Source organism: Equus przewalskii, chromosome 13 (genome assembly GCF_037783145.1).
Source record: "Equus przewalskii isolate Varuska chromosome 13, EquPr2, whole genome shotgun sequence".
Taxonomy (NCBI): Eukaryota; Metazoa; Chordata; class Mammalia; order Perissodactyla; family Equidae; genus Equus; species Equus przewalskii.
Genome location: NC_091843.1, coordinates 23,908,608 through 23,924,667, shown reverse-complemented (window position 1 = coordinate 23,924,667; position 16,060 = coordinate 23,908,608). Strand labels below are relative to the sequence as shown.

The window sequence follows — 16,060 nt, the reverse complement described above, 5'->3', positions numbered from 1 at the left end:
GCCACTTGTGTAAGCCATGAAGAAATAATTAAGAGCTTACCACTCTTGGATGATTTTTTCTTTTTTACTGTCACAAGGGGTGGTGTAGTAAACTGTTCCTCTTGGCTCCCAACACAGAGAAAACCAACTGGTTTTCCGTGGACTGTGTCAGACAGATACAGATGTGTTATATTTAATCCATGCATTCTTTTTCCAACTGAACCAACATTTTAAAATTGCTAGATTGCACAAAGAAATGTCGTCTCTTCAAGTCACAACTGGCAATACTGAACTCACCATTCAGGAGGGCAGTATTGGCTAGAAGAGGGAGCAGCAGACCCCCTCTGCGGGGCAGACTACCCATTTCACCACTGCCCCCCACTCCCTGTACCTGGCGCATGGCAGGCATTCTCATACCAGGAAGCAAATTCCCAGATACAGCTCCCACCTGCCTCCCCGTCAGCTCTCTCTGACGCCTAACTGTCTCCGTTCCTCCCACCAGTACACCTCTGCACTCACCTACGACGGGGTGAAGGTGATGGCTGAAGCTTTCCAGAGCCTGCGGAGGCAGCGAATCGATATATCCCGCCGGGGGAATGCTGGGGACTGCCTGGCGAACCCAGCTGTGCCCTGGGGCCAAGGGATCGACATCCAGAGAGCTCTGCAGCAGGTGAGGCTGGCGATGGCTGCCCCTTCTATGGCAGCCTCCTAGGGGATTTCAGCATCAGTATCAGGTGGGATGTAGCTATTTAAAGGAAAAGGTAGAACATGCCTGAAGTTTGGACAACCACTGCATTGTGTTTGTGGCTGGTGGTGTACGTGGAAGCTCATGCAGAAATTAAACAGACAAAAAAACCCATTAGTATGGAATTGTGATTCCTGATAGCATAAAAGCTACATTTTCTGCTTAGGGATTATGCTGAAAAGGGAAGCTGGTGATTCTGTATTTGGAAAGAGGATTTGAAACACACAGGGATGAAACTGAACCACTCTTGTAGTCTTCTGGAGACTCTCATCTCTTGCCCTGATTTTCTGGATTTTTTCATTACCTCCGCTCTCTGTGCACATTTATGAGGGGACTCTGCAATGTTTCTCAGTATTTCTGATCCTATTGTCTTGCTTCTCATCATTGCAGTCATCAGTTTTGTTTGCACTTAAGAACAGTTAAAGAACAGAGATGGAAAATGGTCATGCCCACTCCAATCAATTGGCTATGCAAAGGAGTCTGAGACTGAATCCAGATTCAACAGGGAAGTGTATGCATATTCAATTAGCGATGTGTCTGCTTGGAGGCAGGCTAAGACAGTGATACACGTGGGCAATGTATTTAACATCTCTGGTTTAGAAGAGTCTGAGAACTCGCCATCAGCTTTATCACTCTCAGGGCTCCTAGAAGTCTCTTTTAGTCTCTAAAAGTCTCCAGAAGCACTTAGGCTCTGAGTCTTGAACTGCTGACAGATAGCACCATATGATGCCTCTGATGCCTCCTGATAGGAAAGCTGTATCTCCAAAGGGGATTGAGCAAAGGGGGCAGCGCTCAACGCAAAGGAATGTCAAAATGCTAGGTACAGTGGCCAGGTAGCAACAGCACGATATTTTACTACAAATGTCCCTTAGGACCTGCCCTCCCCATCCAATGGAGTTGTCTGGATAAGACCAGCTCTACTTTTAAGACTACATTCAACAGAAGGTGAATTTGGGCTCCCAGGGGATGAGAGGAGCATTTCTGAATGAGGGAGAAATGTAGAGTGAGATGTACAACTATTCCTATTTGTTTTCCAACCACACGGGCACAGCTCTAGCAATTTTCACAACCTGGAGAAAGAGACGAGAAAGGAACATCACCAGCTGTTCCTCAGCTCGGATGAAGTGCCTTTATGTGGGGAATATGTAGTTCTGTCCTTTGGAACGAAGCTAAGCGCAGCTCTGTGACTACAGGAGGAACATGCTAAGGGATCCACAGCAGCCCTTTCCGCCCTCCCCCTGTCTCTATGCAAGGTGGCCTGATCACTAGGCAGTGACAGCAGACACCAGGCAGCTTCCAAATGATTGCCAAAGATGCAGCGCCTGCCTCCTGGCTTAGTTAAAATGCTCTGCAGGACTCCCCAGTCGAGACAGCTTCTGATTGCAATGAGAGGCTGGTTTCAGAAGGTCCCAGGGACTTGCCCTCAGCTTCCCACCCTTCCAACTCCTCTGCCTCTCCCATCTTAATGACGTCCCTGGAAGGATATTCTGACGCCACCATGACAGTGATGAAGCTGGGTAGGCAACTCGGGGTGGCAGGAAGCTCTCTGAACCAGGAGGCAGAAGAGCTGGCTTCCAAGTCTAGCTGGGCCCCTGGCTCTCCAGGTGACCTTGAAATACTCATTCGGATCTCCTACAGACTTCCCTTTCCTTTTCCCTGAAGATGAGGAGGTTAGAGAGACGACCCCCAGGTCTCAACTGGCTCCTGGCTCTAAGAATTCGAAGCACATAGTTTCTTCTTCTGGTCTAACCCTCTGTCCTTCTGGTTGTGATGTGTACTCATTCTTCTGCTTCTGCCTTCAGTGGGGTTTGCGAGGAGGCAGCTGCCTTAGTCAAAAGAATAATGACCTCTTAGATTGTCTTGAAGTCAAGACACGTGTGTGCCCTGAGAGCCTGCTGCATGTTCTGGCCTGGGCAAGCCCTGGGGACAAAAAGAGAAGGCAAGACCTGCCTTAAGAAACTCTCCTCACTCTGTTGTGTGGTGCAGGGGAACTAGCCACAAAACAAAAATGAACCCAACATTCAGATCCTCAGATCAGCTGTTCACACTGATTCCTTTCAAATCTTTGTGAAGCACCTAGAATCACGGGAAGCTGAAAGAGACCTTAGAGATAGGTGACTCTCATTTTCTGTTACTTTGTAGACGAGGCAGCTGACCCAGAGTGGGCAGTGACTCATCCAGGGTCACACAGCAGCTCAGCAGCAGAGGTTGGACCACACCCCTGTCCAGGGATCCCCCTGCCTCTGGCCTATCCTATGGCCCAGGCGCCTTTGCTTCTATGCATTGAGCTCTGAGGTCTTCCACACATAGTCACGGCCACTGTCCAGCCATTTCATCTTTTAGACCCATCTCTTAAAATAGCCACGCCACTAGGGAGCAACTGTGCACCCACAATAGGCTGGGTAAATCCCAGTGACCCTTGGAACCCAGGGCTGGGAGTTCAGGTGTCTGCTGTCCTGACCACTGGCCTTTGGGTGGCACATTGGGAAGAGACCTCTGGTTCAGCTTGTGTCAGAGCTGGGGTGTCTGTGAGTTAAGCCTGGAGGAATAAGCTTGTTATTCTAAAAATAATGGTAACACCGGCTATGATGTGTTAAGGGCTTAGTATGTACAGGGTTCTGAACATACGTGACATGTTCGATCTCATTATAACCTCAATATAACACTCCCAGGTAGCTAGTTTTATTAACTGTGCTTTTATAAATAGGAGAAACTGAGTTTTGGAGATGTTTAAAAATTTTCCAAAATTATATAGTTAGTTAGTGGTGTAACTGGGACTCCAGCTCACATCTCCTTGCTACCTAACTCTGTGTACATCACTGCTCTGCTCTGAAATCTCGAAGGCCCAGCCCAGCAGGGGAGACTCAAGAGCGGTGGCCCAGCCCTCAACAGCACATGGCCTTGGGTAATATCTGTGCACCCCTACCCCTGCCACCAGGCTGGTAATTTCCCCAGCAGCAGAGTGAAGATAATCAGCCGCCTGCCTGCCCCCTGCCTGACATCCAGGGAGCCATTCAGAATATGAATGAGCCCACATCCTGGAAGCCCTCAGCACTCCAGAAGGAGGCAGCATTAGGGTGGCTTCTGGCTGGCAAAGAAAACCCAGCTCCCCAAGTCAGTCTCTTGGCATTTGGGGGTCATAGGCCCCTTCAGGATTAAAAACAAAAATCTTCAGATTCTTTTCCCAGAAAAATGTACACATTGTACATGCATATATTTTTGCATGACGAGGACTGAGGGGGACCATGGACATCCCGGAAGCCCATCCCAGGACTTCAGGTGAAGAATATCTGCCCTAAATGGTGATCACCCCTCTTAGTCTTTGTGTCTGCAATATGTCAGCCAATGATCAAGCATATCGAAGTGAAGGTATGCCCAGCACTTTGCTAGATGAGGTCTAGGGCAAGGCGGGCAATAGGGCTGTAAGACACAGTCCTGTCCTTTCAGGACTCAAGACCCACTTGCAAAGGGAAGACCAGCTCCTGGAAATCATAAAAAAGCTATAAAAATCATGGAAAGCTATAAAAGTTTGGATGAAGGGCTAAATAACATAGCCAGGCTCTCGGTGCTGTGGATGGTCAGAGCAGAATGCCGTGACTGAGGAATGTGGGCATGAGCAAGGCTTCCTGTAGGAATGGACTAGGGCTTTAAATAGGGTGACTATATAATTTATCATGCAAACTGGGACATCTAAGAGTGAAAGGGAGAGCGATTATCTATTATTCCAGAACGAGAGATGTAGACTGGAACTAACCCAAGCAAACTGAGATGGATGGTCATGCAAACCTTAAAGGGAGGGTGAATTTGAGCAAAGAGTGAATCAGGCTTTGGAGGGCCAGGGTGGGGATGTAAGTGATGCCCAGCAGGAGACTAGAGTGAGAGTGCAAGCGAGGACACGTGAGCATCGTGCTCGGCTGGTAGGGGGTTAGGAAGGGAAGAGCTGGGTTCTATCCATGGCTCCACCAAGCACTATCTGGGGGATCTTGGACTAATTGCTCAACTATTCTGACATTGATTTACTTAGCTCCCATGTGACATAATCTTCTTGGCTCTGCCTCCCTCAATGCCTTGTCACAAAGCTCAAATTTTTTTTTAAAAAAAGGATAATGTAAAAGCTTCTTTGAACCTCAGGGCAACTGCATGAGATAGTTAGAGCCACGATTATTCTTCCCATTGTTCAGGTGGGAAAGTGGAAGCACAGAGGGGTCCTGAGACTTGCCCTGGATGGAATAACTAGAATATGGTCCACTGGGACCTAGCCCAAGGCCTTGATTTCCTACACACAGTGAACATTCAGGAGAGAAGCGAAGAGAATGGATTGACCTGACGGCGGCCACAAAGAGGTTCTAGAAGCCCTGGGTCCAGAGCAACTCCGCTGTCTCTCCCCTGGATGGCGTTGGAGAAGTCCTCAGTGTCGACTGCTCAAGCAGTAGAAGCACTAACCAGCAGCCTCCCGGCACCAGCAGGAAAGAAAAGTTATGCTTCAGCATCCCACGGGCACCAGACTCTGAGCTGGGACCCAATACTATTTACAGAAAACTCAAGGTTAATTTTCCATCTTTCATGAAGGGAGTTGGCAGACACCTTTGGTATGGTGACCGAAGTTCCGGGAGGCAGGAACTAAGGAGAAACTCCAGATGTCCATCAGTCAGACCCCAGTCACTCCTAGAACATGTGGCAGGGATGAGAGCCCATCGGCTCAGCCCTGGAGGATAGGACAGCAGCTTCCAGATTTGCCCAAAGTAGATGTTTCTGAGAAGCTTCTTTCTCTGGCTCTGAGTCCTGACTGTCCACAGAAATGGTTTGAGGCTGAGCCATTCTCTTGACGTCTCCTTGTTCTGCCGTGATGGAAGGGCGGTTCTGGGACCTCTCCTTTACCATACTTGATTTATCTGAGTGTGTAAGTCTTGGCTTCCCCGATGAGACAATGAGAGCCTTCAGCTGCCCCAGGCTTCTCAATGACTTCCTGTCAGTCCTGAACCCAAGTGCCACAAGCTCTGCATCTCAAACCTGTCTGTAAAATGGGCAAAATAACCTGTGCTCTTGCTGCTCACTGGGTTTCTGTGAACGTCAAATAAGCAACGTGTGGTGAAAACACTGTGACAATGCAAAGGCCCTCAGGTCACTAAAACTTTGCTGCTGATGATTTTTTTTGGAGACTGAGAAAGGCGTCTAAAAGTGACAGTGCCAAGACCCTCCTTTCTGCTGAAAGATTCCCCTTCTCTGAGACAACAACATACCAGGCCCAAAGCTTCAATGTTCTGTCTTCTTATTTTCCAACCTCCTACCCACTCTACACAGCACAGTAGTAGTAATTATCATCGTCGTCATCACTGTCTAAATAATATGTACTACCCGTTGAACATTTATGTCCCAGACAATACGCTAAGCACTTTAGTTCTTTGAAGAAGAAACCAAGAAATAGGCTCAGTGACGTGGCCATGGCCACACAATGAGGAGTAACAGCATGAACTGGGGAATGCCCAGCTGGAATAGTGGGTGGCAGTTGTGGGCACAGAGAACACACTACTTTGCACATTTCTGTGTCGTCCACTCAGAGCCTAGCATAGTAGCATTGGCCTCTGTTTGAGAGGCCACATGGAATCCTAAGTGAAGATCCTAAAAAGCCTAAAATCCAGAATATATCAGTGGCTCTGGATTTTAGGCTTGCCCCTGACACCTGAGAAAATCACTTTGCCTCCCAGAGTTGTGGTTTCTTCCATATAAGTGAAGATCATAATCTCTAAATGGCATACCTCAGGGGCCTCCTGTAAGTGGAGGTGAAGTAATATGCGTGAAAGTGCTTCATAAACATAGAACACTTGAAAAGTGATGGTCCTATGAATATCACTGTTAGTAACAATAATATCTGGCATTTGTTGACTACTCACCATGGGCCAAGCATTGATCATAAAATATCTCATATAATCCTTAAAACAACCTTAAGACATAATTAGCTCTAATTGGCCCCATTAAACAAATGAGGAAACTGAGTCATAGAGGCATTATGCAATTTGCCATAGTAAGATGCCATACTGATAATTAGTATAAAACTTGAGACTAGAGCCAAAAATTAAATGCTCATTTGGATCATTAATGATGCTTCTTTCTGTTTGGGCAAATTAGTCTACCATCCAGCCATTTCCACATCTATCCCACTCTGTTTTTCCAAATGAGTCACTTAAACTGGTACTTAGCGACCCTATCTTGAACCTGAACGAACGGGAAAGCTAAAGTTGAGCAAGAGACGACCAAGGTGAGAAGAAGGTGAAGTTGCTGATGGATTGAAATTGCTCCCTTCTTATTACTCTTTGTAGCAGGATCTGTGCTTTGTTTTCTTTCTGAAAAGCAAAGCCAGCCTGGACCTTTCCAGAGCGAGGATTTCGTCTGGGAAAGTGAAGAGCTTGTTGTATAATTTGTTCGGCACTCTGGGCCCGTCACGGCCTGCCCACTGAGACTTCAAACCAGAAGGTGGTGAGAAGGTCAGCCTCAGCCTCAGAGAGCACACACACACACACTTTCTCTCTCTCAAATATACACACTCTCCAGATATCCTTATGCCTTCTGAAGGCAGAGGAGCTGGTCACTGTCAGAAAAAGATCAAACCCTGCAAGGCTTCCTTTTAAGCTGTTTGAAGAGGGGAGAAATAACCAGTGTTGGGTTACAGGGCGGGGTTCATATCGGTTACAGGTAGACACTCACCTCACTGGCCCTAGCCCAGACTGATCTGAGGACACACGCTGAGTCACCATTAGAGAACATGATTTCTTGTACCAGAACCAATAAGTCGCAGCCAGACTCATCCCCAATATGAGAGTGGACTTGGGTGAGATCTACTGGTCACCTCCAGAGCAGCAGGTTTGGCCTTAAAGGTCTTGGATCCTCCAGGTGGACCACTTGGCCTTTATTATGAGCTTGACGGTTTGAGGCCCTGAGAGTTTCATCTGTTTCATTTGTGGAGAAGAAATTGCGTGCAGCCTATTTTGGGGTTCCAACACAAAGCTTGTTTTAGCCAACTGAGACCTGTTTAAAGGCCCGAATGCTCTGGTCTTAACATGAAGGTTCTTCTTAGGTGCTTGAAAGTTTTCACAGCAGTTTCACATTGGCTGTGGCATTTAAGGGAGGTGGGGCAGGAATTTTGGAAACTGGAAGCTTACAGAGGTGACTTGCCCAAGGTCGCTTGGCTCTTCAGAGGAAAGCTGGGGTAAAATTCAGGCCTCCCAATCCCAGGTCTCTAGATTCCCAAGTATTTTATTCCCTGGTCTCACAAAGGATTCAGAAACCATCTTCAAGCACAGCCCAAGGCATCATAGGGCCACTTCTGGTCCTCGGTCTTCTCCTGACCTACCAGATTGGCAGGCCAGTCCCTTTTCTTTGAGGCCTCCTTAGTTTATTCATCTGAAGGTGTGTGTCTGAGGAGTGGTGGTGCTCATGGTGGCGGTCCCGACGCGGGTGTGTGATTGGGAATGGCGCAGAGATCTCTTATTAGGATCTCCTTGGATCCGTTATTTCTGTTTACCTAAAGCAATGGATGAAAAAGGTTTTCGGGATGAATCTCAGTTTAGTAGCAAAGAGACCTGTGGTCTAATAGTGATGCCTGCTACAGGTAAAGGAGTGGAGAGTTTTTCAGTAGTGATGCTACTCCAAGACCTCATCCCATAGAACATTCTCAGGTTCTGGATTTTCACGTCAGCAGAAAAAGCAAACAGACGTGAAGAGCAACTTCTGAGTCCATTGTTCACCAGGTGGCTTTGTTTTCCAGGTGCGGTTTGAAGGCCTGACAGGAAACGTGCAGTTCAATGAGAAAGGACGCCGGACCAACTACACCCTCCATGTCATTGAAATGAAGCATGACGGCATCCGAAAGGTGAAGGTCCCCTTGGCTTCCATTCCGCAGGGAGGAGGGGCCTGAGCAGAGACCTGGGCCAGAGCTGAGGGCCTTGTGAGCCCACCTTCCCTGGACTGGATCTCTTTGAAGTCTCAGGCAATGAGGATTCTAGACTCAGCTCTGCCACTAACCAGCTGGGCCTTTGGGCAAGTCAGTTCCTTTCTGTAAGAATTGATTCACTCATCTGCAAAATGGAGATAAAAATCTCTGCCTTTGTCTCAGGGTGCCTTTGAAGACCCAAGGGGTGGGAAAGCATACTGAAAATATAAAGTAGTGGGTGCGTATAAAATGCTACTGCTGTGCCTGAGGGATTCTGAAGCAAGAGCTTGAGAATGATGGTTATTAACGAAGTTACCGTCTTCTCCTAACCTACACCTGGTCACATCCACTCCATTTTTCATATAGAAGTAGGAGTGGAAAATATATGTGTGTTTGTATGTATTATTATATATACACATATTAAAATTTTTAGAATAACATTCAAATCCTTGCAAAAAACATTCAGATTTCTACTAGACCCTATGTGCTCCGGCCTCTGCCAATTTCTCTGAACTTGACCTTGATACTCACTTCCTTCCTCTTTCCACCGCAGTCATTCTGATCAACTTTCACTTCCTTGAATACACTATGTTCTTTCTCACCTTAGAGCCTTCATACATGTTCCCTTTGCCTGGGGCTCCCTCTACCCCATCCTCTTCTCTTGCCTGGCCAATTCCTCTTCAGCTTTCAGCACTCAGGATAAATGTCAGTCCTCAGGGAAGACTTCCCTGGCCTCTCTTGTTATAGCTCATGGCAGTCTCTATTTTATTGTCCATGGCCTTCATCACATTCCTAATTCCTTGGGGTGGCTCAGTGTAGTGGGTAAGAGTTGTTGCATATATGGTATAAAGCTAGTAGGGTTCCATGGACAGAGCATTGGCTCTAGAATCCTGGAACTGAATCCTCTCCTCACCACTCACCAGTCTGTGATTCTGGACAAGTTATTTAGGCTCTTGTGCCTTAGTTCTCTCATCTGGTAAATGGGGATCACCATAATTATGTCAATCTTGCAGGTTCATTGAGAGGATTAAGTGATCTAATATGTGCAGAAGTTCTAAGTACTGTGTCTGGCGCATTGAAGGTTGAGTCTTAATCTCTCAAACTTAATGCTCTCTATGCCTGTGCTATCAAATACTGTTGCCACTAGCTATGTATAGCTATTTAAATTTAATTTTAAATTAATTAAAATTTAAAAGTCAGCCCCTCAGTTGCACTAGCCATATGTCAAGTGCTCAGTAGCCACATGTGGCTAGTGGCTACCACACAAGACAGCACAGACGTAGACCATTTCCATCATCACAGCGAGTTCTCCTGGACAGCTGTGCTTATGCGCTCTATCCTCAACTCCCTCAAGCCCATCCCTCTGCTCTCTTGTCTGCAACCTCACCCTCTACTTCACAATCTGTCTCAACTCATCCCAATCATTAAGGCTATATTCATTTCCTATTGGTGCTGTAACAAATTACCTCAAACAGTGGCTTGAAACAACACAAATTTATCATCTTACAGTTCTGCAGGTCAGAAGCCTGACTCAGGTCTCACTGGGATAAAATCAAGGTGTTGTCAGGGCTGTGTACCTTCTGGAGCCTCCAGGGGAGAATCTGGTCCTTTGTCTTTTCCACCTTCTCCTAGAGACCACCCGTATCCTTGGCTCGTGTTATCCTTCCTCATCTTTAAACCCAGCAACATTGCATCTCTCTAACCCTTCTTCCATTCTCACATCTTCTCTCTGACCACGGCCAGGAAAGGTCCTCTGCTTTTAAGGACTCATGTAATTAGGGTGGTTCCATCCAGATAATCCAAGATAATCTCCCCGTTGCAAGGTCTATTACCTTAACCACATCTGCAATGTCCCTTTTGCATGTAAGGTAACATGTTTACAGGTTCTGGGGGATTGGGGCATGAACATCTTCAGGGATCCACTGCTCTGCCTATCACAAAGGCCAGGTTTAAATGTCCTCTCTGTCATCAAGCCTTCCCCACCCAATAGAAGCCATGTCTCGTCCTCTCGTCTTCATAGAACATTTGACTCCACCAGGACGTCATCACACTCTCCCTTCTTGCAGGGCTATTTGCACACATCCCATCCTCTTTCCTGGACTGTGAGCAACTGGAGGACCCAGGGCCCATTTCCCACCTCCTACTGGGCACACTTCAGGAATCAGCTGCATATAGTGGGCTACAGGCCCACTATCTATCTTAACTTTCAGCAGGTACCAAACAATGGCACCCTATTTGGCTATGTATGTAGACACTGGGAGCATAGCCACTTTTTATCAAAGCTTTGGCATTGGTGATGGTACAAGGGCACTCTCTCTGGAGACTAAATCTATTGTGAGTGATGCTCACCCAGAAATAGTCCAAGTCTGAGTTTAATTTTGTTATCGTCTATTCTTCTGATTCCTGCTGCTGGAGAAGACGTCTGCTGGGTCACTCAGCTCTTATAATCCTCAATTTCCACACGTATTAGATGGAGACATATCATGTCTGCACTGGCACCTGGTCTCTGTGCAGTGAGTGTTCCCTGTGTTAGTGGTTATTAACAGCTATGGCAAATGTGAAGGAGGCGGCACATGACTGAAGTCTGGAAAGCACCAGGATGGCTTGTTTATCACTTTCAAAGCATTTTGTTCTTTATTGTGGTTGTGAAGAATATCAGCCTTGGCGATAAAGCTTCCCTTTCCTAGACAGATAAACTGAGGCAAAGAGGCCCAGTAGGCTGCCTAAGGTCTCACAGTGAGCTGTTTGAAAGGGGACCTTAATTTGGGCTCCTGTCTCTCTAGCCCACATTCATCTTGCTGCAGCCACTGCCACAGCTGGGTGGGTCAGGGTGACACAGTGGGGGACAGCTTAGCGGGTCAGAGTGACACAGTGGGGGACATTCCCAATGTCTGCCGAGGTAGGGGAGCTAGGAGAATTTTGCTGCCTTTAGAAGGGACACCAATCGCATGATCTCCTCCCCAGGCCATCTTCCTTTCAGACGCCGAGAAGTGGTAGTGTCACCCTTGCACTTAGGTGAAAACATGAATGCTGTAGCTCTTTTCATGTGAGACCTTGGGCAGGCAAGCAGGTTGCTCCTACACAGAAAATTGTTGACTGTGGACCTGGGCTGTCCCTGAGAATCCTCAGGATGGCCTTTTGCCCCCAGAGAAAATAAATATTGCTGTTTCCTGGTGGGATGCATTGGCATTTCTATACTACATATGAGCATCTATTAAAATATGGATGTTGAGGGGCCGGCCCCATGGAGTAGTGGTTAAGTTCGGCATGCTCCACTTCAGTGGCCTGAGTTTGCAGGTTCTGATCCCCAGCACAGACCTACACCACTCGTCAGCCATGCTGTGGCAGCAACCCACATATAAAGTGAAGGAAGATTGGCACACATGTTAGCTCAGGACTAATCTTCCTCAGCAAAAAAAAAAAAAAAAAAAAAAAGGATGTTGATCCAGTTTGTTTTCCTATAGGGTAAAGGAGTGGTTTAAAATAAAGCCAGATTCTTTTCTACATGCTAGCAGTAGGCTGGATATATTGAGAATGCAGTGGTGATATAACAAGAATAGAAGTCAGAGGCTTCTGCTCTGGCCCTATCATCACTCAGCTAGGTGACCGTCAGCATGTCTCTTAGCTTCTCAGGGTCTTTAAAACAAATGAGAAGTGTTGGGCTGTGCAACCCCTAGTTCCTCTCAGCTCTGACGTCTTGGATGCCAATGCCTATGGTAACGTTGTTACCAGTCTCGTTCCCCAATCCCATTGTCCCTCTCCTGGCTGGACTTTGGCTTCCTCAGTGGATGTGGAGTTAGGGACTTTCATCAGTTGATCCACTGCCCTTTGGCATTACCTTCCCCAATGACTACTCCTTGGACCAGGGGTCTCAGCCCTCTGAGTCACCGAAACTGTTACGCAGAAAATTTTGGAAGCCCCCTCGCCTCCTCACGACTTGCACTTCGAGAACGTCTCCTCAGGGTTGGAGGCACTGTGGCGAGACTAGTGGTTCTTAGACTTCAGTGAACAGAAGAATTGCCTGGAGGCCTTGTTAAAAATACAGATTCCTGAGTCCAGCTGCTGGACATCCTACTTTTGGAGAACAGACATGAGGCTCAGGAGTCTGCACCGTTGAAAAGCCTCCTCCCCAGCCTGTGGGTTCGTGGCGCTCGGAGAGGTTTGGGGAGAAACGCTGGCAGTGTGGTGACAAGTTTGGGCTTCGGAGGCACGCAGGCCAGGATTTAAGTCTCTAGTTTAATCTTTACAAGGTGTGTGACCTGGAACAAGTTATTTATCCACTCTGGACCTCAGTTACGTCATCTCCAAGAGGAGGACAATACCCTCATAGGGCTGCTGTCAAATTACACAAAACAACCCCTACTCCCCCCATGGCCTGTAGTGAGGGATTCCCAAAAGTGGCACCTACTGTGCAGTGGACACTCAGCCCATTTTCTGTTGGTTTGTTTCAGCTCCCTTCTTTAGACCACAGGGATTTTTATGTCCATCTTGAGTTTGAGTGAGTCAGGCTGTGTAAGCCAGTGGAATGGATAAATCAGCAAACAGAAATAACAGAGTAACCTTAAAATCCACAAGCAAATGCTTGTGCTTTATTTTTCAGATCCTAAGGCCGTTTTTCAACTTACTTTCCAATGATTAAATCCTTTCTTAGAATGTGAGCTTAAGCATCCTTTGTTTACAGGGGATCTGACTTTCACAAAATCAATTTCTCCACATCTGTGGCTTCAGGCCTTTTACTCGATCAGCCTCCTAGCAAAGTAATTTCTCAGATTCAAGGGTGACCTAGTTGTGCTGATTTCAGTGAACAATACATGGCCTTACGTGACCTCTGTAATAAAGAAGAGCGGCTTCTTCTTCATTTGGGGCCTCAGGGACCCCTCTCCTGCTCTTCAAGCCTATAGCCTGCCCAATGATGTGCCAACACACCCTCTAGGTATCTGGGTCTAATTTGACATCCCACTGAAATGTGTGTGCTCTAAGAACCCATCCATTGTAAGTTTAGGAGCTTCGAATGCCAGAATCGTCACTGGCTCTGCTAAAGCTAAATCCTCAGGAAACCCCATTCAGAAATATCACTTTACTGTGAGGTATTGATTTAGGGATCTCTATCCGAATAAAATTGCCAGCCATGGTGGACTAGTGGTTAAGTTTTGGCACTCTCACCACCACAGCCTGAGTTCGTTTCTCAGTTAGGGAACCACACCACCCATCTATTAGCTGTCATACGATGACGGCTGCGTGTTGCTGTGATGCTGAAAGCTGTGCCACAGCTATTTCAAATACCAGCAGGGTCACTCATGGAGGGCAGGTTTCAGCGGAGCTCCCAGACTAAGACAGACTAGTAAGAAGGACCTGGCCTCCCGCTTCAGAAAAAATTGGCCATGAAAAACAGTGGAATATTGTCTGATATAACACCAGAAGGTGAGAGGATGGCACAAAAAGACCGAGAGGGGTTCTGCTCTGCTGTCACAGGGTAACTTGGAACTGAAATCAACTTGATAGCACTGACAACAACAAATACAAATAAAATACCTTGTCAAATTCAGGGAAGATCATAAATTCTGATAAATGGGAGAGAAGTATAGGGAAAATTCTCCAAGGTCTTTCATCAAGGGACCAGCATTGTTGATTTAACCATCTATACCCATCACCATTGATCCTGTAGACATTTTCGGACCAGCATCTACTTCTTATTCAGTTTGGCTTGAATCTCCCTGCCCTGGCCTGAGTTTGTTACCCCGATCCTGTGTACAACTGGAAAGGAAAGACTGGGCAGGAAAGACTAAAGTGACACAAGGTCCTGTTGAGGTCAAAAGTAATCTAAAGACCCAAAGAATTCACAGCCCTCCATTCCGTATGTCCTTTGAAAGTTTTTCTTCAAATCCTTGCCACCGATTTTGGACATACAGAATCATGTTACAGCTCTAAGATGTAGCTCCAAGCCAACCACTTCTCTCCGTTTCCACTGCTGACCCCAGAGCCCAAGCCACTTTTCATGTTTGCCTCCACCCATTCAGTAGCCCACTTACCAGTCACTAGTCCTGGTATCCACATTCTTACCCCTCTACAAGGCCATTTTTCCACCACAAGAGCCAGGACAATAATTCTCAAATATACATCAGGTTAGATTGCTCCCCTGCTTAAAATTTTAACTGGCTTTTTATTGCAGGTAAAATGTAACGTAACTCCTTAGCTTGGCCTTCAGAACTCTATACGCTTCTTCCCTCTGGCATCAGCGAATCTTATTCCATTTTTTCTAGCTCGTTATCTCTATCACTGTATTTTCACGTGCTATGTTTCTTCTTGGCCTTCAGATCTCAGCGCAGGTGAAGTCACGTTGGAGAGGCCATCCCTGACCAAACTCTCTAAAGCAGCCCCCACCCACCCAGCACAGTCACATTATCCCATTTTTATATTCTTCCTAAGGCTTAGCCCTCTGATATATTCTTATCGGTTCATTGATCTAGATTGAAGTTGGCAAACTTCGGCTTGCGGGCCAAATTCAGCCCACTGCCTGTTTATGTACAGCCCATAAGCTAATGATTTTACATTTTAGATGGTTGAAATAAATTACAAGATGACTATTTCACTGCATGTGAAAATTATATGCAATTAAGATTTCGGGTCCATGAGTAAAGTCTTTTTGGAACACAGCCCCCCTCGTTTGTTTGTATATTGTCTCTAGCTGCTTCCGCACTGTAACGGCAGAGGGGAGTAGCTGCAACAGAGACCGTGTGACCTACAAAGATGACCCCTGGTCTGGATATGCATTGTCTTTCTTCCCCTCTTCTCCACCTCCTTGCCACTAAAATGTCGGCTCTCTGAAAGCAGGGACCATAGTTGTGTTCTTTATTATATCCTCAGTGCCTACAATATTGACACATCATAAGCACATGTAAATAAGTGATTGTTTACTAAGTGAGTGGGCAGTTTATTGAATGTTGCTCGGCAACCAGGGAGCATCCTCCTCTGGCCCATATTTCCATAGATCTGCCAACAAGTAAGGGAAAAAAAAGCTGGCAAATTTAATGAAATAACATCTCAAGCAGAACTCAGATAAAGTCACACATAAACTTATTAAGTTCAAATTCTTTTTTTTTTATTATTATTTTTTTTTGAGGAAGACTGGCCCTGAGCCAACATCCATGCCCATCTTCCCCTACTTTATATGTGGGACACCTACCACAGCATAGCTTGACAAGCAGCGCCATGTCCGCACCTGAGATCTGAATCGGAGAACCCCGGGCCGCCAAAGTGAAACACGTGAACTTAACCACTGTGCCACCAGGCCGGCCCCATAAGTTCAAATTCTTTAAGTGTGTTAGTTAAGATAACCCTGGGTTTAGTAACATAAACTCTGAAATCTCAGCTGTTTAATGCAATAGAAGTTTAATTCTTGTTTACCCGGT

The 16,060-nt window shown here is 46.5% G+C and overlaps 1 protein-coding gene across 14 annotated transcripts in view; it reads left to right on the top strand.

The window, feature by feature from the left end:
- Window positions 1-16,060, top strand: part of GRIA1 (glutamate ionotropic receptor AMPA type subunit 1) — a 289,089-nt gene that overhangs the window by 181,677 nt on the left and 91,352 nt on the right. For all 14 annotated transcript variants that reach the window (XM_008518178.2, XM_070569172.1, XM_008518177.2 and 11 more), the window contains exons 7-8: window positions 482-649; window positions 8,487-8,591. In XM_008518178.2, coding sequence (XP_008516400.1) covers window positions 482-649; window positions 8,487-8,591 — 273 coding nt within the window. The remainder of the gene's footprint in view (window positions 1-481; window positions 650-8,486; window positions 8,592-16,060) is intronic.